The following is a 23,797-nucleotide window of genomic DNA, read 5'->3' as shown; positions in this document are numbered from 1 at the left end:
CCAGGGAGATGACAGGAACGCATACTTGATGGCACTGGAAGTTCTGGCCCTTCCGCTACAACTCAGCCCTGGCTGTCCATCGGTGATGGGGGTGGATGTCAGGGTACAGAGCTGAGTTGCCCATGCCCTTCTTTTGCCACAAGAATGTGAAGGGAAACCAACACTCAACTTAGAGAAGTAGAAGGAATAAAGGACTCTGTTCCACAGCAACTTTACACACATGGGCAAGGGACAAACACGTCTTATGTGTTCACAGCCTACCTGGAGGATCCCTGAGCAGCTGAGCTGTGTGAGTTCTCCATTCTGGTGATGCCCAGCTTAGTGTATTAGGAAGCTAGTTTGGGTTGTCTCAGCCTGGTGGCTCTAGCCTTTGACAGTACCTTGTCACTGTTTGGGGACACACTAGGGGTGACTTCTGTCTTACGTTATATGTGGGCAGTCAGTGTTTTGGGGAGCAGATCATCAGCTACCTACCTGCAGGCCTGTTTTTGGAACCAGAGTGAGGCCAAGTCTCTCCAGAGTGACTCTAGAGTGTACTGGGTAGGGCAGCTTGGGGGAGTCTGAGGCTCTACCCTGGTGGAGCACTGCTTTGCCCCGCAGGAGGGGTGACAGGCAGTTAGTGACCACTGTATCCACAGTGGCCCTAGGCCTGGGGAGGGGGGAAATTGGAAGGAGCCTTCTCTAGCTTGGGCTCATCTCACCTGCTGAGCTGGGGATGAGGGGGCAGCCCTGGTTGAATCACTGCGGCCTTCTCTCGGTGTTCTTGAATAGACATCTCATTTGCTTTTTGTCCTTGTAATCGTTTTAGCCACTCAACGGCTCAAAGAATAAACAAGGAAATGTTTTACATTTCCTGGGGAGGAGTTGACAATTTTCCAAGCTGGAGCCCATTCCTTTCTAAGCAGTTTTCTTGAGGTCTGACCGCTGGTTAATGAGCTGCAAGTGTACAGATACTTAGTGATGTCTAGGACACATCAGGGTGTACGGCCACCATCCCCGACATGCTGGGCCTCTTTCGCTCCTCCCTGCTGCGCTCCAGCATTCTTTCACTGCCTGGCTCGCTGCGGTCCCCTATGGCCTGGCACCTTCCTGGTTCTCCAGCGATCTCTGACAGTCAGGGCCCTCCTGCTTTGGAGTCACGCAGTCATGGGTATCCTCTTGTTCTGTCTTGGACAGCAGCGCTGCGGCTTCCATTGGCTACTGCACTTCTATGGTGGTTCAAAGCTACCCTGCTGGTATGAGTAATGACCTCCTAAGACCCACGTGAAAGGATCTGGAGGGGCAGAGTGTGAGCCAGGGAGAAGTAACTTCAAAGGACGAATGCTCCAGATGTCCAGAGACCGGATCACTCTGTTCTGCCTTTGGACTGCCTGAGAAGCTCCCGGATGCGGGTGTCTCCATCTTTCCGTGAACAGGCTTCCTCAGTGTGGAATTCCTCTCATGTCCAAGTCCCTCCCCCTAGCCACTGTCTACCTGCTTTCTGAGCAGAAGGTACACATGGTCTGCAGGATGCTGTGTGTGACAGTGACATCCACAGTCCTGAGAGATTCAAATATGCAGACGCCACCTGGCCCTCTGAAGGCTGGCAGGGAATATGGGCAGGAGGCAGTCACGCCTGTGGGAACAGGCAAAGGCGGTGAGAGTTCCCTCGAATCTGGGAACTGAATCAGAAGCGAGCCCTTTATTGTGCTGCATGCCTGAGCTGGGCTTCCAGCTGTTACATGGATGGCACACAGTCTATAGAGGTGACCGACCCTGTGCTCACAGCCGCACATGCTCTGTGCCCATCTCAGAATGAAGACGGCTCTTCAGAATAAAACACCCTGAGGAATTACAACAGCCCGGGCTAGGGGAGGGGCGTGGGCCTCGTCCTCCTCTGTGGCCTAGCAATTGTGGGGGCGATAAAATAATGGCTCGCCTATCCTTAAGCCACACAACATTTTAGAAAAGCCTTAAGAACAAATTCAAATGTAAGCGTGAAGCCAATGGAGAAGGTGCATGTCCATCTCCAGCTCACCCGTATGAGGTTATCTAGGGGCCGGCCACTCTCTGTCATCTACTCCATCTTGGTCGGCGCAGCCCATCCCTGATGTTACCACATCTTCCCCACAGGCCTCTGCACACTGTTTACAGCAAACTACCCCATTCCCATTCTTTAGCTTGGGATGGAAAGTGTCTTGCCTCACTGGTTCAGTGTCTCATCTTCCGCTTCTCTGGTGTACTCTCCTAGACTCAGAAGCCAGGGATGGCCTCTGAGAACATGTGGGTAGTCTATGCCCACATTCGGTTTCACACGCTCAGACAGGAGTGACTGTAGGGGGCTCGCTCTGCTCACCCATGGGGGTGGGATGATCGGGTGGGATGACCAGGTACCTTAACCCTGGCCATGCTGTGCTGAGGAGGGCCTGAGTCTGCTGGGATGGCCGCAGAGGGAGGCTGCTCCTCTTTCTCAGTGAAGATGGTCAGTTGCTCCTGTGCACCCAGGGCAAGAGCCTGGGCGTGCAAGGCACAGATGTCAGCACCATACTGCTTACAGGGAACTAACTCAACAGTGCCTAGGAATCCTGGCCTTGAAGATTTAACCTCTTTGGGCTCTGATGCCTTGGCCCAGAGAAGCAGCATGTCTGGAGGACTGTGGTTCTCCTCTGTCTTGGACCCTGAGAGGGAGCACTGGCCTGCAGGACTCCCCAAGGCTGAGCAGCCCAGCCCTGCTACACAGCAAATGAATTGCCCTTTATGTGCCACCCCCCCCCCCCCGCAGCACCGACTTACAACACCAGTGATCCATGGCCCTCATCTGACTTGCAGATCAAATTCAGGATGGAGCAAGGGCCTCTTTTCCATCATCCTCCCACGCACTCAACATTCATCAGTCCCAGCTCAGAGATAACATCAGTCTTATGCCACAAACACTTACCCTTCCTCCCCTCCTTCTGTTACAGGACAGTCACTGTGGAGATGTGGTCTATAACGGATACACATCCTTGGGGCTGTCCCGGCCCCCACACTATCAAACTTCCCACTCTGCACGAGTACTTCCAGAGTTCCCTCCTGTGTCTTGGGTCTTCCAAGCAGGAGCTAGAAATGCACCCCGGGCATACAGACCCAAGCTAAAAGCAGTACACACCGGGCAGACTATAAAAAAGGAGTTGGGGGCCGGGCAGTGGTGGCGCACGCCTTTAATCCCAGCACTCGGGAGGCAGAGGCAGGCGGATCTCTGTGAGTTCGAGGCCGGGCTGGACCGACAGCCTCCAAAACAATACAGAGAAACCCTGTCTCGTAAAAAACCAAAAAAAAAAAAAACAAAAAAAAAAAAGGAGTTGGGACACGGGATTTGGTACCTGGGAGTCCTAAACTTCTAGGGTCAGGAAGAGGCGTTCCAGCTAGAGACGCTGTTAGATGTGGCTGCTAACCGTGAGTCGTGAGTGTAGCAGTGCTTGACCATGTGCCTGTGTGGTTCGGCTCTTTCTCCTCTTGCTGTTAGCTGCCCCTCCCCCACCTGCCTCCCCCACACTCAGAGGCTCTCAAGAGACAGATGCACAGGGCCCAAATGTGGCAGCCTGCAGTGGGAGGCATGACCTTGGAACTGACAGGAAGAAGTGCCAAACATCAGAGAGCCCTGCTGAGCCTCTGCCTTACTGCAGCCACTGGGTCAGGGTGCACTTGAGTGTCCCCTCAACAGAACAGCTGCAGTTTGACAGATGTCCCTAACCGCAACAGGACAGAACAACATCCAGCAGAATCATCGCAAAGGACACCTTTAAATAATGGTCAGAAATACTGCCTTACTACTCCCTATTTGCGTAAGTCCTGAGGTACAAAGAATTTCCAGGCAACCCTGCTGGACTGCAGCTGCCCTACTCAGCTTTCGGGCTGTCAGAAGTGTGATTGGTACCTGGAGGAGGATGCGGCCAATGCCACTCAGCAGCTGCGGCTCCTGCTCCGGGTAGTACTTGATAACTGCGCGGTAAGCATCTACGGCCAGCACGTAGTCCTGTGGCAAGAGACCAAAGCATGCCGTGAGTTGAAGAATCTGCATACAGACCAAGGGCGCAGACACAGACACACAGACACACACACGAGGCCAGTGCAGGATCCCTCCCCCCCAATGGTGGTGGACTGAGTTTTCTGTGACATATAAGTTCTTCTGTTATCACAGGGGCTCTGGACCCAGAGTTTGGCCTAAAGGCTGATTCTTGCTCCTACCTAAGCAGACGTCACAGGTCCCCAGGCCAGGTCCCTAGCTCTTTTCTGGCAGAATTGCTACAAGGGCTTGTGGTTCCCATCCTCCAAACATGTAATCCACACTTTAAAAGTGCTAGATACTGGGATGAAATATCCATATAGAAATAAATAGCCCACTGATCAGCTCTGCTGCGACAGTGAGGGCACGTGGATGCCACTGCTTCCTATGATGCATGTGTAGTTCCGGCTGCTCTATGGGGACAGGCACTGAGTGCTGTAAGCTTGGGGCCTGCATCTTGCTGTCTTTGTCTTCAGGTGCTTCAGCTCTGTGTACCTTCCTAGCAGTGGCCACGTGTCGTGCCAACCCTGCCTGCAGCCCCTCCTTGAGGCAAAGTCTGTCCACCACCCCATGTGCCCCTCTCCCACTTCTGATCTGCAGTGGTGAAGGTGTGAGAGTTGGTCTCAGAGCCGGGTGCTGCCCATCCCAAGGTTCGGAGGTCAGCTCCTCCTGCATCCTCTGCAGCCGTGTACCTGAGCAAGCTTTGTAGCATGACCTGTGAGGAACGCTTATTTCCTCTTGGCTACAGCTCATGGCCACCAGCCCAGCAACACCACTGCTGGTTTTCTCCTAACCGTAAGACTCGGGAAGGTATTTCATTTCTGTATTCTAAACTTTGTTTCCTCCACACTGGGACTACAGTTACTGAGTTTGCTAATTGGGAGGTTAAAAGACAGACGACGTGCGAAACTCCAGTTTGACTCTCCAGTCTGGTGCCTCCAAGTGCAGCTCGTTAAAACTAATTTTATTCAAAGCCTGATGCTCACAGGAGCCAGAGCCCACGTGCCTTCATTTCCTCTCCCACCGCGTCACTGCTGCCCGAGGCCAGGCTGCCTGACTTCTAGTTGTGCCAGCAGGGGCATGTGCGAGTGTGAGCAGGTCATCCGTGTCCATGTCCCATGGGGTGTCCAGAGAGAGGGTGCTGTGACTCTGTGGGACAGCTTCTCACATTCTGGAAGCCAGGGTGATGGCTGGGAGAACATGCCATCTTTGTGTAGCCTGTGGATGGGCCTGCTTTCAGACCACTGTCCTGGGGTCTGGCTGCTCCACAGATGAGCAGCTACCAGTCTTACTTCCCTCAGGAGAGTCATGGCCCCTAACCTCTGCCCTGCTGCCCCCTTAACCTGACATGTACCATTACATTTGGTTTCAGTGAGCAAGGGGAAGATGGTGCTGAGAGTCACCAGCTCCCAGTGACAGTGCTGCACCTGATCACACGCTGTTGTGACCTGTGCTCCTAGACAGCTGTTGTCATGACCAGGGTAGGAGCACGGAAGGCCAGTACACCTGGGTAATGAGCCCTGCTAGGATCCTAGGTTTTTTTTGTCTGGCATTATTGCCTTCCAAACCTGCCTGGAGTCAGGGATTCATGCTACTGAGGATGGCCTGGCAGGAAAGAAACAGGCTTAAATCTCCCCGAATATACCTGTCATAGATAAATGGTTTCTTTTTTATTCTTTTAACACCATGCAGTTCTGTACGGCCTGTAGTGACGCAGACCTGGCTGGTCTCGAACTCTCAGAGATCTCCTTGCTTTTCAAGTGTTGGGATGGAATTTTACTGCTCTCCTGGGAGGCAGGGTGGGCCCACAGGCTTGGGAACCATGAGAGAAAGTAGCAGCAGAGAAGGGATCAGCAGGCTGGTGTCAAAGGCACCCATGTTTGCAGCCGTCAACAAGCCTCAGGCTTTAGGGCATGCCTGTTAGAGGGAGGGTTTAGAGCTGTGTGGGCTACTTCCCAGTTGGTTACGACTCAGTGAAACCATTCCATCTTGGAACCAGAGGGCCTCTTTACAGGACTGAGGCCAACAGCAGCCTCTTGGAGAGTGCCAAATCTACTCTTGTGACCACATACAGACGCTCATGCGTGGGCAAAAGTACTCTAGCACAACCTGTGAGCAACTGCACTGGAGGAGTGACAGCTAAGCCTTAGTAATGGCCTTTTGCCACCAAAGGCTTCACGTAGTGTGCCCTGAGTAAGGAGGAGGCAGCCTGTGTGCTGTGGCTTTCTCCCACAAAGGAGAAGCCACACAGGTGGCGTTGTATGGGAGGTATGGGGACACACTGGGGATTATCCAAAAGAGGCTACAGCGCCGGGCAGGTACCCTCCGGTCACGTTTATGAATGGAGGGTTTTGTCTTGCAAGCAAGTGTCCCAGACAATGCATTGTGGGATACTCAGAACTGAACTTATAACCAAATTTCTTATTGGAAGGCTGATTAACTAAGTCATTGTTAGCTGGTACACAGGCCCCAACCATGCAGCCCAGCCACTGCACCAATGCTGGTTGTGCCCACTAGATGGCAGCAGAACGCATATGCTTGCATTCACTGTACTTGCAACATTTCTTTCACTTCTTTAACTCATGAAAATAAAGATTAAACCGAACTTTTTTTTTTTTTCTGAGACAAGGTTTCTCTGTGGCTTTGGAGGCTGTCTTGAAACTAGCTCTCGTAGACCAGGCTGGTCTCGAACTCACAGAGATCTGCCTGCCTCTGCCTCCCGAGTGCTGGAATTGAAGCCACCAACACCCTGCTAAACCGAACTTTTACCTTAAATCACACCCATTGTAGACGTATTTTTGAAACATGATACACTCTGTCCTGCACTGAGTCTAGAATGATGGGGTGACACAGGCAGATGCTTGTGCCTGTGTTGCTGGTGGCATCACTGCTGCAGAAAAACAAGGAAAAGCATTTTTCTAGCAGAGGATCTTAGAAATGCGAGCAGCCGAATGCCTGACATCAAAGTGGGGACTTTTCGTTGGGCGATGCCAATGCTGCATGCCTAGCAACGCTTGGCAACCAAGACTTGGAGACTTTCAGGTGCCACTGGGTGCTCACTGTGGCTTCTAAGGTAGCCCCTGGTCACAGCAGTGCTGAAGGCTGCAGCACAGAGGAGTGGGGGTAGGGGCGGGGCAGGCTCTGCAATGATGTCATGAGGGAGGAGGAGGAGGGAAGAGGCCAGGAACACAGTGGGCCCCCCCAGGCAACAGGCCCAGTGCAAATGTGTTAGGCGCAGAACTTCTGAAAACCGTAATGTGTCAAAGAGGAGGAAAGAGCTCTGCGGTCCATGGCTGGGAGAGATTTTAGGACCCCCATTCTTTCTCTGTCAAGGTCACACACCAGAGGATGAGCCTGGCCTGGCTGTCTGCCCCCAGTGTCACACGTCACACACCTGCAGAGGGGCAAAGGACGCACGCTGCTCTATAGCTGGGCTGTGGCCACATGCTTCTTCCTGCCAAACCCAAGGACGTGGCCACGTGGAGGAGCACATTTCTCCACTTGGTAACATGACCGCTGGTGGACGCTCAGTCAGAGCAGGATGACCTTGGCTGTGGGAGGAGCGATGAGCTGCCTCACCACAGCTCGGAAGGTGTTAACGGCGCTGCTCCGGGCGGGCATCTGCCACTGACAGATTCTGTGGCAGCTTCAGTGCCTGCAGCTGGCAGCAAGGCCGCCAGCACTGTGGCAGGCCACCCGTGCCCAGGGCGGGAGGCAAGCCAGGCATGGGATGGATTTGAAATGAGAGAGAAGTCTGAAAGCTCAGGCTGCCTAGGCTGGCAGGGCCTGAGTGGAGGACAGACACAGTGACTGATGGCTCCGCTGGGCTCCCTGACTCACTCTGACGCCTCAGGTGGAAAGCTTGGGGTGGTGGCCTCCTCACGAGTGGGTCTGGTGGGAAAACCTGCCTTCAGACGTCAAAACCATCAATCATTAAACAAACAAAAAATGACCCTCACACTGAAGCCAGCAGAACAAAGGACACTTTTTTTTTGGCTGCAGTTCAGAGGAAAAACGGGTGGAATGAGCAATTTTAATTAGACCATTTAGATCTAGGCCTGCTCAATTAAATTCAGTAATGTAAACCGTTTTCTGCAGAATTTCAAAATGACAAGTTTGGCCCCCAAGTGTGAGTGAACTGTACTGAGCAATCTAGGCCATGCCGACAGTGCTGGCCCACGGCTCGCCCCCTTCCTCGTCAGGCCCGTTGGAACACATGGCACTTCCTTGCAGCAGGCTTCCTGCTGACACTGTCTTCTAGAACAAGGTGCTCTACAGCTCAACTGCCCACGTACCTTCATCAGGAGCAGACAGTTTGCCATGGAATACAGCACACGGCCCAGACGCGACCTCCACAGTTGGATGGAGGCTGCCGGAGAGAAAGAGAGAGAGGTGAGCACGCTCGTGCAAGCTGGCAACTGCTGTACCCTGTGTTACTGACTTCAGAGCTCCTCACCCCCACCTTAGCCTAACCCTACCAGGTTTCATCCAGACTTTTTGTTCATTGTATGCTGCACTGGAGTGTTCTCAGTGGGACGGCCAGAGTGGGCTCTCTAATGAGATCACCTACACAGATGCAGCTAGAAAAACTCGCAGCTCAGACAGAAGATGAAGCGGCAATCAGAAGCCCACTCCTATGCCAGAACACTGAGCCTATGACAGGCCTGATGCACACACAGCACATCTGCTGTCCCCGGTGGAGGCTGACCCATGTGCACAGCCCCTGCTCCCGTCCAGTGACTGTGGGGAAGCAGGCTCTGCAGCGGTCAGGCCTTGGTGCCTGCAGCCTGGAACTGACCAGTTCTCCAGGCCTTTGGTCTCAGGAGGGAACAATGCTGGTCTGCCTTCTACACAGGGTTTGCTCAGGGTGTGCACGTAGTGACCACAAGCGTGGTCTGTGAAAGGAGAGGATCACGCCCACTGGGAAGCGGGACACGGGCAGTACCCACGGCTGTTCACACAGCACACGGGTGAGCTGAGCACCTCCGCACACTTCTGCACGCCCACTGGGAAGCGAGACGAGGGCAGTACCCGCGGCTGCTCACGCAGCACATGGGTGAGCTGAGCACCTCTGCACACTTCTGCACGCCCACTGGGAAGCGGGACACGGGCGGTACCCGCGGCTGTTCATGCAGCACACGGGTGAGCTGAGCACCTCTGCACACTTCTGCACGCCCACTGGGAAGCGGGACACGGGCAGTACCCACGGCTGTTCACGCAGCACACGGGTGAGCTGAGCACTTCTGCACACTTCTGGTGTCAGCTGTGCGCTGGTTCACAACCTTCACTGGCCATTTCTTCTTTGGTTTTTAAAGTGGCTCTATGAACTTGCTGGAGCTGGAACGCTCCCTTCACAGACATTCGATGTGAGCGGGGGACAGACTGATGGTTTCTGAGGTCATCAGGAGTAAGGGCTGAGTGGGGACTGTGCTGCTTGCACAAACAGGACAAGCTGACATATCCGTGCCCTGGGCCTCAGCCTACTCACCCATAGGATATACCCATGTAAATGCATGAACACACACCCCAAGTTACACACGCATACATACTACATATCGATCACCCACACAGCACACGTACACACCTGGCCCTTCAAACCTAGGGCTCCTTGCTCGAGTACTCAACATACTGTAGCCAGAACAGCTGCCATGGGGGGAATGTGTACACAGAGTTCAGGTATTGGGGATATAATCCCTAGAGTCACACCTCGATGGTATTTCACGTGGGGGGTCTTTGGGAGGGCACTGGGAGATTAGATGAAGTCCTGGGGTGAGACCATATCGTGGCATTGGTGGTTTTATAAAACAATCATGTGATATCTACTTCCTGCTACAACACAGAAGACCTCACCACATGCCAGCACCAACTCATGTTCCCAGACTCCAGAACTGAGTCTAAAACAACTCTCCCCTTTATAGGTTAACCAGAACTAGGCATTTCATTGTAGCAAAAGGAAACAGACCGAGACATGACCTTCTCAGAGGCAGACCTGCCCGTGCAGTCCACCATGTGTCCATTTCTAAGATGCCATGGAAGGTCGAGAAGCTCAGCCACTGACCATGCACACTATGGCTCCCTTCCCCTCCTGCTCAGTGGGCTCCTCCTGCCGTGCGAACCTTCTTCCTCTTACTTCCCAGGGTACAGGCACAGCACAGGGACGGCGGGGGCGGGGGTGGGGGGGTGGGAAATGGATGAAGGGACTATCACTGTTGGGTAAGAGCGAGAACCAACTGTAGGGTTGAGCCTTGCACAGCTGAGGGGAAGAACAGATGGGGACTGCTTACCTTGCCTGCTCTCCTGGGTGACGTTGCTCAGGCCGCCGTCTTCTGCTAAGCCTTGCTCCAAGTTTGCCAGGATCTGTAGTAATTTCAAACGAGGATAACAAAACCGTGAGTGCATTTGTCCCCACTGTCGCTGTATATTCTAGAAAGAGCAGACTTTCTCTGAAAACCAATCAGTTAAGGAATATTACACAGACGTGTCCCTTGCCCTGTGATAACTACTGGTTACTTGGAGGCGATGGGAAGAGCAGGGTCCCTACTCTGGTGGAAGGTAGAAGTTAGGCTTACGTGACTCACGTAAAGCCTTCTCAGACCTGGAACACAGGAGGCGGGTAAGCGGTGGAGGACGTTATTGAGTGTCCTCGTTTCATTTACCTATGTCGCACTGGGTATTTATTCTCCTTTGTAGTCGGTATTTCGTATAAAAAAGAGAACAGTGAGCTGTGGACTGTGACTCACGCTAGGCGTGGGGCTTACGACTGTCCTTTCAGAGATTCAGGGCACACACATGGGGTCCATGACTGTGACCCCAGACAGAAGCGAGCCAGTTCAAATTAGGCCAAAAGACATTTCTCAGCTAATTTGCTAATCACGGAGTCAGAAACCGACAGGGAATAAAGTCTTGAATCCTGTCAGGCTGGAGTGGAGGGAGCCTGGCAAAAAAGGGAAGGGATAAGGGACAGCAGAGGGCACCAGCATCCAGGGTTCGGTCAGAGAGCAGGACAAAGGCTGATATTTACAGCTGGAAAGAGCCACACATAGCAGGCCGAGTGGACAGTTCTCCGGGTTTCAGGGGTGTGGAGAGGTCTGTGTGCACAATTCTGCGGATCCTTGTACTGGGCACTCAGGCCTGGGGGAAGGCTGCATCCCTGGATAGCTCCACCAACACCCACGGGGAGCATGGGAACTGCCTGCTCTTCCAGCTCTGAAGAGGTGGTGGGGCATTTGAGAGGAGGCAGCATGGAAAATGGGGGAGCAAGGAGGGGCTCCCCAAGGCGACGTGTGAGGCAATATAAACTGAAGCTACTGGCGGTGGGCGTAGCAAAGGCAGACCCAGCAAGTCCTCATTGCCTGCTCTGGGCTCTCCTGGCCTTGTGACAGTCCGGGGGAACTGTCTTCCAGTATGCCTTATGGCCCCAACAGGCTCACTGGTTCATGCCTATGTCCCAGGCTGGTGGCAGTACAGTGAGTTCTAGACAGCTCCGGGAACAGGGCTTAGCTGGTGGACGTGGGAACTGGGGAAACGCCCTTGGGACCATCTGTCTGTTTTAAAGGCGACAGCTTGGGCCTTGCTATTTTCCTGTGATGGTTTGCTGAAGCACATGGGCCAAGTGACCAGCCTGATCCCTCGGAATCAAAACATTTTCCCCTCAGTGGTTTGGGCTGGGTAGTGGGTCATGGTACTTCTAAGAAAAGTATAGCATATGTCCACACACAGGAGCAGGTTACAGCCTCTGGTGAATCCTGTGAGTTGGTTGAGGGGGCACTGTGAGGAGCTCCAGGGTCTGCAGTATCCCAGGCCATTAAGGGACTTGAGTGTCAGCGGGCAGGTCAGCCACCCAAGGTTCTGGCTACAGACGTGAGCAGGGCGTGTCCAGTGCAGGTTTCTGACCCTCAGTGGCCATATCTGCGCCATTTAGGCAATGTGGATACTGCAGGGAAAGGCTGAACTTGTAACTATGGTGTGGTTACACCCCCACCCACAGGCCTCTCTTGCCTTGGATGCAAGAACCAGAGAAGAAGTATCAACTAGACCCCTCCCAGCAGGCACAATGACCACGCTGTTCTGGGACATGCTCTGAAGGCAGAGGTTCCTGTGAGAACGTGGGTGGCAGAATGATAGTGGCTTGCCCCAGGTCTGCAAGAGGGCAGCTGGCATTCCTACTGTATTGGATTAGATACACCTTTCAGCATTGTCACATTTAAATGAAGAGCACATTGTAGCCACGGCCTTCAATGCCCCCCCCGCCCCCGCCATAAGACAGGATCTAGAGCTGTGCAGGCCCGCTGTTCATTCACCCTGAAGCCTCGTCTTCACCCATCCTGGCCCTCCCACACCCAGAATCACAATGATAGTGATGACACTTTGGACGACACAGCCTAACGGAAGCTGTGGGTGAGGTTCAGCCAAAGGTGCTGGCAAGCAATGCCACGGGAGCAGGCTATCTTCTAAGTAAGCTAAGGCGTGGCTCGCCAGGGAGGAGAGGGCCTTTATTCCCCTCCCTCAAAACAGGTCTCCTGATGTGGTCCGGGCTGGTTTTGAACTCATGGGTTCAAGTGCTCCTCCTCCCTCAGTCACCCAAATAGTTAGGACTCTGTTGCACATCATACCTGGCCCAGCTCTATTCTGGGATAACGCCTTGTAAAGAGTTAATGGCTTATAAGACTCTTTGAGGTCAGAGCAGTCCTCAGGTGAGGCTCTGCTGGCATGAGTTAGAACCTGTGGGACAGACCCAGGTGACACTTTGTAGGAGGTCCCTTGGGTGTCATGTCCAGAGAGCGGGTGCAGTACAGCTCCAGCAGGAGGGGCTGTGTTCAGGTATCTGGGTGTCATTTTGGCCGTGTGGGCATGTCTAGGCTCCACCGTCCTTCAGAGATCCAGCCTTGGGCCTGCAACCTGCCACTGCAGAGACAAGGAGCCCGAGGACCAGGAGCCAGTGACAGATACACCTGAGTGTTCCCCATGATGGGAACCGAGAAAGCACAGGACAGAGCCCCAGCCTGAGGACGGGGACTTGACAGGTTAGAGCAGCTGGAGGCCTGGGCTCAGAAAAGCGGCTCCGTCTCCCTTTAGCGCTGGCAAGAGAGGGCAGTCAGTAGGGTCAAGGGAGAGCAGGTTGCCTCTGCTCTGAGACTGTTGAGATCTGTGGATGAGTCACCTTGGGACGCCATGTGGCTTTGTGAAGTGTAAAGCTGTAATCATCTGTAGGAGAGGCGGGGGAGGGGAAGACACACGTGCACTGTGGATCTCAAAGTCTGCAAAAGATGAGGAGGGCCTGGGGCAGAGCAGGCAGAGGGACAACAGCAAAGCATGGGGCAGAGTGACTACATGGGACAGCGTGTGCACACAGGCCAGCGGCCACAAAGGGTCATGCACTGCACAGGGCAGGGTGATCACAAAGGACAGCGTGACCAATACAAGACCACTCACTGTGCAGGGTAAAACGACAACATGGGACCAGGCACCACACAAGGCAGCCTGACCTGAGATTTAGGGACCACACAAGACCACATACTGCAGTGCAGAGTGGCCACTCAGAAAAAAGTGACCACATGGGTGCATGCACTGCACAGGGCAGAGTGGACATCAAGGACAGAGAGACCACATAAGGCAAAATGACATCTTGGGACAGAGTGACTATACAGGACTGGGCAACTGCACGGCGCAGAGTGACTATACGGAATTAAGTGACCAGACAGGACCAGGAAATGCACACTGTAGAGAGAACAGAGGACAGAGTGACAGAGCAGAGTGTGAGTGCGTCCACGCAGGTGAATGGGCATCTGGGCAGACCGGGCTGGGCAGCTCCCTCAGCTCAGGAAGCTGCAAACTCTCGGTCTGTAAACTACAGGGAACCATGCTCTCCAGACAGGCACCGTCAGTTCCTCTTTCCCCAGCCCTTCACACCCTCCTGCAGAGTGTGGCACAGTCACAGCGGTGACTTTGGGCACTGTGAGATGTGGCCTCAGTTCAGGGTGACTTGAGTTGATCGTGTCTAATTTCTGTTTCCTTATCTGGAAGCCCCAACACACCTTTCTTGTCTGCATTACATGCTACGGGGCTCCAGGGAGAATGAACTTGTAGCGTTTTGTAAACTTTAGAAGTGCCGAGGGAAAATTAATTACACGAAGCCACAACATAAAACAAAACAAAACAAAACAGAAAACCACTACTCCTGTGCCTCAGAGTTTTCCTTTCCTTGCCTCCATCCCTGCAGCAAACGGAAAGGTTTGGACATGTGTGATCTGGGAGCAGTGAGGTAACACTGGCTGACTGCTAAATAGTAAGTGGGTCTCAGAAACTTCTGGGAGCTCTCTCAGCATGCTGTGTGAGATGCTGCCGAGGAAGGCGGGAGCTGGGGAGGGCACTGAGGCCCGTGGGGAGGGCACCGAGGCCCGTGGGGAGGGCACTGAGGCCTGTGGGGGAGTGGTTTCTCCAGACACCTGGCCCTAGGCTCCTCCTGCAGTCATGAGCTCACACCAAGAGCTGCCGGGGAGAAGAAATGGAGGGCAGGGTTCCCCCGAAGTCTGCCCAGGACTTATTCATCCTTAGAAACAGCAGATCCCGGCCAACTCGCCAAGGTGTGATACTTGAAACACACAATACCTTCTCACTTCTGTGCACACAACTCAAAGGCTGGATTTTGTGACTCTTAACAAACAGAAACAGGTGGCGGAGACACTGGGCCCTCCAGGACATGAGGGCATGCTCTGGGCCTCTATCTCTACTCTTGGCAGGGAGTCAGCTGCCTCATGAGGACACCAAGCAACGGGTGGGGGGCCTCCTATGAGCAAACAGCAAGGTCTGACAGGTGTGAGGGAGCCACTCCAGGCTCAGTGGAGTCACCATTCACCTGGAGCTAGAACTGCCCTGGAGGTGGTCCAGACAGAGCACCAGTGGGTGCGGCGACATGACCAGGCTGTCACTGTCTTGCGGACCAGGAGGGAATGGAGTGACATTCCCTGTTTTGAAAGACTAAGAGCCGCCACCAACAGATCCCCCTGACGAACTTCAGACAAAGCAATGCTCGGTGAATTCCGCTACTCACGCCCCAGGGGACAGATACCAAGTGGACCGCAGCCGCAGACCACCCGGGCTGTGGCTACAGAGTCCCAGTGCTTGCCCTGGCTTCTCTGTGCTGCTAACACCGGGCCACTTTGAAGACAGACTCATGACGCGAACTCTGCTCTTCCTGGTGTGGTCACTGGGTTAGAGAAGGCGCTTTCTCTGATTTTATCACTGGTTTCTTTGAGTGGCTGCTCAGGATAGGTCCCTGCCCTATATTCATAACCACAACCACCGTGAAAAACAAGAGTGGGGTCCCTTAAAAAACCTGAAATTGGCACTACCATACTGAACAGTGCAGGCCTGTGTCCAGAATGACAAGCTTGTTTTGAAGGAGTGACATGGGAGACGGGCGGGGATCTGGCTTTGACCGTCTCCCCCATCTTCCCTTTATTTCACTTACTTCTGCCTCCCCTCCATCTGATCTCTCCTCCTTTACAGACTCTGTAAGGCCCCCTGCTCCCCTTAGCTCTCATGAACCAACTCACAGATGAGTAACTGTCCAGACCTGAAGAGACGCTGGCCTCAGATCACGAACCGGAGAACGTTTAGGAGGAAAAGGCCTCTCGACAGAAGTCTCCTTGCCCAGTATGGGCACCTGCAGCCCAGGCCCATCCGCCTTACGGCCCTTCCCACCCACGGACACATCTGAGAGTCTGGCCTCCTTCAGGGCCCACCCTGAACGAGCTTGTTTCCCCAGAGAAGTTTCCATCTCCTGCACTTTCTGTAGAGTTGTGAGTATGGCGATTTTACGGCCAAAGGGAACGGAACCTGTCTGTCCCTAGGGACCATGTTCCTGCAGATGAGTGCACTGAGGACAGGCGGCATCCCCACACAGCTGAGAGGTGTTCAGGAGGAGAGAAGGGAGTTCTGTCACCTGCCGCAGCGTCGACGGAACGGGAGGGCGGCGTGGCCGGTCGGCTTCCCAGGTGGAAGTCAGAAGGAGGATCTGAGTGTACAGGTGTCAGAGGTGGGCAAGGGCTGACACAGGAGGCGGCATTTGCATGCACGAAATACAGCGCCCTAGCCCGTCGGCAGGCGCGATTAACCCAGTAATCAAAGATTAAAGCAAGTGCTGTAAGCCATGGAGTAATTTGCTAGGCAGCAGCTGATGACAAACCAGCAGCGGAGTCAAGGTTACCTTGCACCGATTTCAACGTAGGGCTTCCCAGGAGGAGCAGTGAGCCGAAACACCTTGGGATTTCAGTTCATTCGACCCGCACACCCTGAAACGTACCCCTCACTGGGTGTCTCACGAGCTCACCACTGCAATCAGCTTCAGGCGTGGGAAGAAGGTGCTTGGAGCTGAGTGGGCAGGCGTGAGGAGGACGCAACGAAGGTGCAGCCTGGGGCTGGAAGAGAGGCTCCCGGCTTGGCTGTCTCTCATAAGCGCAGGGGGGCTCTTCCAGACCCCCGGGGCACATCCCGGATTAGATCTGGGTAACACAACCATTCCCACAAAGCAGACGACTATCACTACACACCCACAGCCCAGGAAAGCTGTGTCCCAGGGAAATGATGCCTCGAATGACTTTGGCACTCTGCCTGAATCTGTTTACAGCTACTACCACTTGCTTGGCAGATTTAAAAAGGCAACCTGTAACCTCTGTATACAGAACGGACCAGGGTCTCTGCTTTGAGCTTTACAGTTACCTGAGGAGGTGGCTCAGCAGGTGTCTTAACTTGCTACAGACACCTCGGTTTTGACTAGCAGGGAGGTCTTCCTGCCTTTACCACTGGCACCTGGGGGCCTTCTAGAACAGTCTTGCCACAGAAAGGCAAAGAGGGCTGAATGGGAGACATCTTTTTCCTAGCCAGAAAGCGTGGTTTTTCTCTGGGCTCCCATGTGTCTCTCTTCAGTTTTGGGGCCCATGCTTGGTGTATCAAGATCACAGCCCCCCTCGTTCATTCGGCAGTGGCCAGTGGCTCTATTGTCCATGCCCTGGGTTTTGTAATGGTGCCATTCAGAGGTTTCTGAAGTACATTTCCATTGTGAGCCCCACCAGGGGAGCAATCCTGCAAACCCACACAAAGGGAGGCAATTCGCCCTGGGCAGAAACAGGGGCTGAGTTTGAGCCTGGAGGGCAGGGAGTGTGCCTGCAGCCGGGGCGGGTGAAACTGTCCTCACCCATCCTTTCTAGCTCTTTAATCTGCTTGCCGAGTGGCCCCATCTTCTCTGACTAAGTCACAATTAATTTGCTCTCTGCAGGCGGGAAAGGAAAGTGGAGCAGGAGGAGCATCTGCATGGGGGGGGCAGCGGCTCACAGGCAGCCGCCATCAGGGTGCTGGCAGCTGGCCTGCCTGAGCCCATACTGAGGACAGTGGTGGCTGTTGTCCTCCATTTCTAACTTGGTCTACTGTAAAGTGGCAAACCCAAGTGCGCCCATCTGTCAGAAACCCCTTTTAGCAAAGACGCCAACCCTTCCTGGAACAGAGCTCTCACGCTGTCTCGTCAGCCATCAGTAGAGAAGCGGGCCACTCACATCCCACGCGATTCTTTTTCAGGGCGTCGGAGACAGAGCCTCATTTGCTGCCTATTCCAGCTGCAGCTAAGGAAGCCTTTCCACCTGGCACCCCAAAGCCCAATCTACTTGGGATTTCGGGGCGGCAGGGGGAGGGTGGCTCATCTGTATTGGCAAATGAAATTAACTTCAAGCTAATTGGACCTCACTGTTTATGGATTACACCTATTTATGCAAATGACTCTTAGGAATGTCTGTATTGAGTGGGTTCTTTCCCAATTGGCTTGCAAAGCTCTGGTGGGACCCAGAGGTGCAGACAGCTGGCAGAGCCAGACAGAGAGGCTCAGAAAGCAGAAGACAGGCCTCTGCAGACAGCGACGGCCATGAAGTTCTGAGTCATAGCAGCAAGGCACACTTGATACCATTGAAACCAAACGTGAATTCACCAGACGGCTCAAAGACAATAGACAGAACCAACACTGGGCACCTTTGTGGAAAGCAAGTGGCGTCCTGATAAAACTGGACACCATGTAAGAACACCACTCTTAAGCACACTGAACACACCCAGACTCTATCCATTCCTTCTATACAGGAAGAACTCATCGGGACAAACTGGATTAGATCTGGGTAACAGAACCATTCTGTAATGGGTTCTACTCCCCTCTCTGCTTTGGCTCCCAGGCTGTTAGGCTTTGTGGCAAGCCCCCTGACCTGCCGAGCCATCTCACCAGCCCCAAGTCTGTGGTTTCTGAGAGACGGTTTTGCTAGGTTGATTCTGCAATCCTCCTGCCTTAGCCTCTTCCTTTCCAGGTCCTTCCCTGAGTATGGATATTGCAGGCGTGCATCACCGCGCCTGCTTTGAGTGTGCTTACCATAGAAGAAGAGTTACCAAGAGAAAGTTGAGTAAGCAGGTCTGTGCTTCCCTAATGTTTTTCCATAGTGTTCTCATAGATAGCGTGAGAACTTGTGCTCTGTCCCCACACACACCTCAATCTCTAGAGTCCTGGGATTACATGAGACACCACACCTAGCTCATCTACCTTCTATGTTATGGCATGAACAGCGAAGGGGATACAAAGCCAAGGGGGTTGAGTGCCTGAGTCTCTGCCCACACTCTAGTAGGGGTCTTTCTGCACAAGCCAGCAGGGCTCTCATCAATGACTCTGCACTCTGCAGGCAAACTAAAGTTATGACCCTGGAACACCACAACAGTTTTATAAGAAAAGCCAGGAAGTGAAAAGATACTTAACAAATGTTACCATACTTTTCACAAAAACTATGCCATGCTGCCATTACTAACAGGTCCCACGGGGAACACCGTGTGGAGGGTGGCAGAGCAATGCCATGAAGCTTCTGAGTGAGGGGTTTCCCACAACCCGTGGGTGGTGAAGCTGCTAAGCTCCACACTCTTCCATAAAGTCATAGGATGGGAATGACAGTTTGGGGTTCTGTTGATTCAAAAATTACTTGACAGTTGGCAACAATTAGACAAGCACCCACAGCCTTCTGGCCTCCGGCACTGGTCCTGTTAATGATGGCTGTCAGTGCCCAGGGTCATTCTGAAGATCCCACATGGCTACAGTGCTCTGCTTGGCACAGGAATGTCCTGGCTAACTCTTGGGGAGGCTGGACAGTGCTTACCCGTGTGATTTCCAGGGAGGAATGCGACCACTGTGAACTAAGGAAAGGGCTTTCAGGACTCAGACTCCGCCCCAAACCATCACCCGCCCCTCCCCCGCAATAACTTTAGGCATGAGGAAGGAGTGAGCCGGTTTCCCTGGGGCCTGGTGGAGAATGGCATAGTGTGAGCGCTGAGATAAACCAGACTGAATCCCACGACGGTTACCTTGCTGCAGACAGTCCTGACGTTATGCAGTCGGTCCAGGGAGTCCTGTGGGTTCCCCAGGTACTGCTGCAGTTCTGCATGCAGAATGCGCATCGAAAAGGGGACCATGGAGCCTAGAGTAGAAATCAGAAATGAGCCAGTGAGCTCGCTATGAATGTTTTCTGACTATGCGAAGGAGGCACTTGCAGGTGTCTGGGTTACAGGTTCTATTGCTGTGATGAAATGCCATGACCAAAAGTAACTTGGGGGAAATGGGGTTTATTTCATCTCACAGCCTGTAGTTCATCATCCAGGGAAGTCAGGGCAGGAAATCACGACAGTAACCTGGAGGCAGGGGCAGAGGTAGGGGCTGACACAGAGGTCATGAAACGGTATTGCTTACACCTCACCTGGGCAGCATAGTAGAGCTGACCCTATTGACTGGGGTACAGGTGAACTACCCCGAGAACGTGAGCATGGGAGAGCTGTCTCTGCCCCTCATCTGCCATATGGTGCTGGAATCAGGAAGAGGGCATCCTTCCTCCCCTAGCTGTGGGAAGCAGGAAGAGGGCATCCTTCCTCCCCTAGCTGTGGGAAGCAGGAAGAGGGCATCCTTCCTCCCCTAGCTGTGGGAAGCAGGAAGAGGGCATCCTTCCTCCCCTAGCTGTGGGAAGCAGGAAGAGGGCATCCTTCCTCCCTAGCTGTGGGAAGCAGGAAGAGGGCATCCTTCCTCCCTAGCTGTGGGAAGCAGGAAGAGGGCATCCTTCCTCCCCTAGCTGTGGGAAGCAGGAAGAGGGCATCCTTCCTCCCCTAGCTGTGGGAAGCAGGAAGAGGGCATCCTTCCTCCCCTAGCTGTGGGAAGCAGGAAGAGGGCATCCTTCCTCCCCTAGCTGTGGGAAGCAGGAAGAGGGCATCCTCCTTGGTGCTCTGGAGTTCAGGCAGAGTAGTGTGAACTATAAATTTAAATCTAACTTCAGCACATGTTAGCTGTGGGAGGTGAACTGATTTGGCAGTAAAAAGAAAAACTGAAATTCCAGATGTTTGCAATAGTATGCTGCACGTTTACTCTGAGCTGCTAGGTCAGGTTTTGTGGGGATATAAAAGAGTTTCAGAATTCAGTCTGAGGACGAGACCTGTGAGCTGCAGATGCTGGAGGGAGCAGAGAAGACTGGAGACTAGGTGAGGACTTAGAGGAACACACAGCTTCAGGGAGGACAGAAACTTAGCTCTCAGTTAACTCAAGAGTCAGTCCATCTGGCTCAGCTGATGTGAGGGTGACCTACCAGGACTAAGCTCTGAAGTGAGGCTCTCCAGCATCAATGCAGCTGCCGCGACCTGAACTAAAACACAGACCTGAGCCCCAAAGGGGCTCAGCACTGTTGCACTGATAGCCCTTCGCCTCATACCCTCTGAAGGGAAGACACTGTTTAATGATAAGCAGTACCAAGAAAACCCCAAACTCATGCCACGCCGAGTCTTTCCTTCCCATGGGAGAGGGCAGGACTAGTAATGAGAGCTCAAGTCCTGGGGTCTCGGTGCTGGGGAGGGACATGCAACCCTGGCAGGAGAGGGCAGTGAGTGCGGCGGCAGAGCCGGATTGGGGGGCGGAGGGCAGAGGGCAGAGGGCTGTGGGTCTGGGGCTGCTCGCCTTGAACTCATCATCCTCCTTGCTGTCCCCGTGAGCAAGGGGGTTCTGTACAGCAGACAGACCAGCTGCAACCGAGGGTCAGTGGACAAAGCTAACCAGGCTTGCAGAGCAGCTGAACATTGGATAGAAACTGCTAAACTAGAAATATACCAAACATAGCACTGTCCCTTTTGTGAATGAAAAAAAAAAAAAAACAACTCCACTTCATCAGCTTCACACACAATTCATCAAGTCTTGTTAGGAGTATCCTGAATGGGTACAAATTATGTTCAATCAAATGAAATATATTAGAGCTTGTTCATAAATGTTATTTATTTGTTTGTATTACTATAACCTCCTTTTTAAAGCACATTTTAATGATTTGCTTTGCTTATATATTGTGAGCTAAAATGAAATGAATGAATCAAATTCTTACATTTATGCTTGTTATGCCACAAAATGATAAGAGGCATTAGCCAGCGTCCAGCCTATCACTGTGGATGCATGTTAACACTCCAGCACGTGTGATTTATGTCCATTTCATAATTTGAATTAGCTGCTTAATGATGCACAATTCTGTCTTCCCTTCATCCACATCCGGGTGCCATTTAATTTTAGACAGAAGCAGAATACAGACTGCACATCTGCATGTTCTCCAGGCTGCACATCTGCATGCTCTCCAGGCTACACATCAGCATGTTCTCCAGGTTGCAAATCTGCATGTTCTCCAGGCTGCACATCTGCATGCTCTCCAGGCTGCACATCAGCATGTTCTCCAGGCTGCACATCTGCATGCTCTCCAGGCTGCACATCTGCATGCTCTCCAGGCTGCACATCAGCATGTTCTCCAGGTTGCAAATCTGCATGTTCTCCAGGCTGCACATCTGCATGTTCTCCAGGCTGCACATCTGCATGCTCTCCAGGCTGCACTTCTGCATGTTCTCCAGGCTGCATATCTGCATGCTCTCCAGGCTGCAGTTCTGCATGCTCTCCAGGCTGCACTTCTGCATGCTCTCCAGGCTGCACATCTCCATTCTATACAGGCTCCACATCTGCAAGCTCTACAGGCTGCGCATCTATAGAATATGGCCTCTGACTGTACAGTGACAATGCTTGCTCTACACCTGGACTCAAACAGCTGCTTCTATCCTTCAAGGAAGCTTGCTCCTTGGAAAATCCCCACAGAGGAGTGTGTGGTGCAGAGGCCTCTGCATTCCTGAGCAAGACACCTGACGACGCTGAACAGAGGACAGTGGTGGTCAGAAGCAAAGGGGAGCTGGGCTTTTTATCACTTCCACAGGAAACACCTGCCTTTTAGACTGTCCTCTAACACCTGTCAAGTTCTCAGAAGCCGCTGATATGAAATAGTAACTCTGCATCTCCACTTCACGTGAATGTCACCAGGAAGAGCCCAGACCCTTCATGAAGCTATGTGCCTAGCAGCTTGGTAGTCTGGTGCCACTGAGAGATGAGCTCTATGCTTTGTCCATCACAGACAAACCTAATCAGAACTAGCTTAGTTTGGCTCACAACTTCAGAGGGTAGGGCCCATGGCAGTGGAGCAAAGGAACACCTGAGAGCCCACATACTGGTCCACAGCTACGAGGCAGAGAGAGGCTCTTGAAACCCCAGAGCCCACCCCCTCCAACAAGGCCACACCTCTTAGTCCTTCCCAAACAGTCCATCAGCTGGTGGCCAGGCATTCTCATCCAAACCACCACACTTGGACACAACGCTCCAGAGGGTCTGCCTTTCCTTCTCTCCTGCCTTATATTTTGCCCCTGTCCTAGCACAGCCCATGCTATGGCCTGGTGTTTCCACACAATGTATGATGCCCTTGGTTGCCATGACCAAATTTTAAAATAAATTAAGAGCCGGGCACACGCCTTTAATCCCAGCACTCGGGAGGGAGAGGCAGGCGGATCTCTGTGAATTCGAAGCTGGGCTGGACCGATAGCCTCCAAAACAATACAGAGAAACCCTGTCTCGTAAAACCAAAAAAATAAAAACTAAAAAAAATAAATTAAGAACAGAGACTCCCAGCAGCCGTCAACATAGAAAGATGAGCTTGTCTCAGGGATCTTTGCTTTTATTTCAGGAGTGTGTGCACTTGTGCTAGGCCATGGCAAGATGGCAGTGTTCACTCGGAGAGCAGTGGGCAACAAGTTCTGGCAGGTACTAGCCAAGTGGCTTCTGATGGACCCAGAAAGCACCAACAGGTACTTCCAGGTCAGCACATTCATAAAACTGCACGAGCTTTTGTAGCTTTGGGCTACCCATTTAATTTCTCACAATCGCGTAAGGAAAACCCAGGATATCGATTTTGTATAAACCACAGCAAAGCAGAGCAAAATCCATACAATACGCAGGCTCGGAGCAGTCCTGTCTTTCTTACCTCTGCGCCCCGGGTACACGTGTGGATAGTATTCATAATAGAGGTCTGGCTGGTCCAGATTTCCAAAGGGTTCAAATTCCACCTCAGCATTCTGGAAAAGGCCCAACTTCACCAGCAGTGCCAGCCTCACAAACCAGAGCTGAAATGCAGGATTGGACAAAAGGTCACCCCATGTCAGCTTTGTGTTCGAGACCTTGCGTGGAGCCTGACCTCCACTACAGGAAAGCCAGGACGCAGGGTTAAGATTACTGCTCTCCTCGCATTTATACAGTTCAGTGTTTACGGAAACACTGCCGAGCCCCACGGCAACAACGTCAACAATTTCATCTTGCTGAATCTAATTCGATAATACAAGGTGTGTGTTGAGGAAGCACGTCAGCTTCTGAGGAGAAAACAG

At 52.9% G+C, this 23,797-nt stretch overlaps 1 protein-coding gene across 1 annotated transcript in view; it reads right to left on the bottom strand.

The window, feature by feature from the left end:
* Trappc12 (trafficking protein particle complex subunit 12) overlaps positions 1-23,797 on the bottom strand; it is a 43,540-nt gene that overhangs the window by 2,845 nt on the left and 16,898 nt on the right. The window contains exons 5-9 of the mRNA XM_005082022.4: positions 23,401-23,539; positions 19,400-19,512; positions 10,309-10,381; positions 8,320-8,393; positions 3,896-3,994 (exon numbers count right to left, since the gene is read on the bottom strand). Coding sequence (XP_005082079.1) covers positions 3,896-3,994; positions 8,320-8,393; positions 10,309-10,381; positions 19,400-19,512; positions 23,401-23,539 — 498 coding nt within the window. The remainder of the gene's footprint in view (positions 1-3,895; positions 3,995-8,319; positions 8,394-10,308; positions 10,382-19,399; positions 19,513-23,400; positions 23,540-23,797) is intronic.

Source organism: Mesocricetus auratus, unplaced genomic scaffold (assembly GCF_017639785.1).
Source record: "Mesocricetus auratus isolate SY011 unplaced genomic scaffold, BCM_Maur_2.0 Super-Scaffold_100024, whole genome shotgun sequence".
Taxonomy (NCBI): domain Eukaryota; kingdom Metazoa; phylum Chordata; class Mammalia; order Rodentia; family Cricetidae; genus Mesocricetus; species Mesocricetus auratus.
This window is presented reverse-complemented; position numbering and strand designations above follow the sequence as displayed.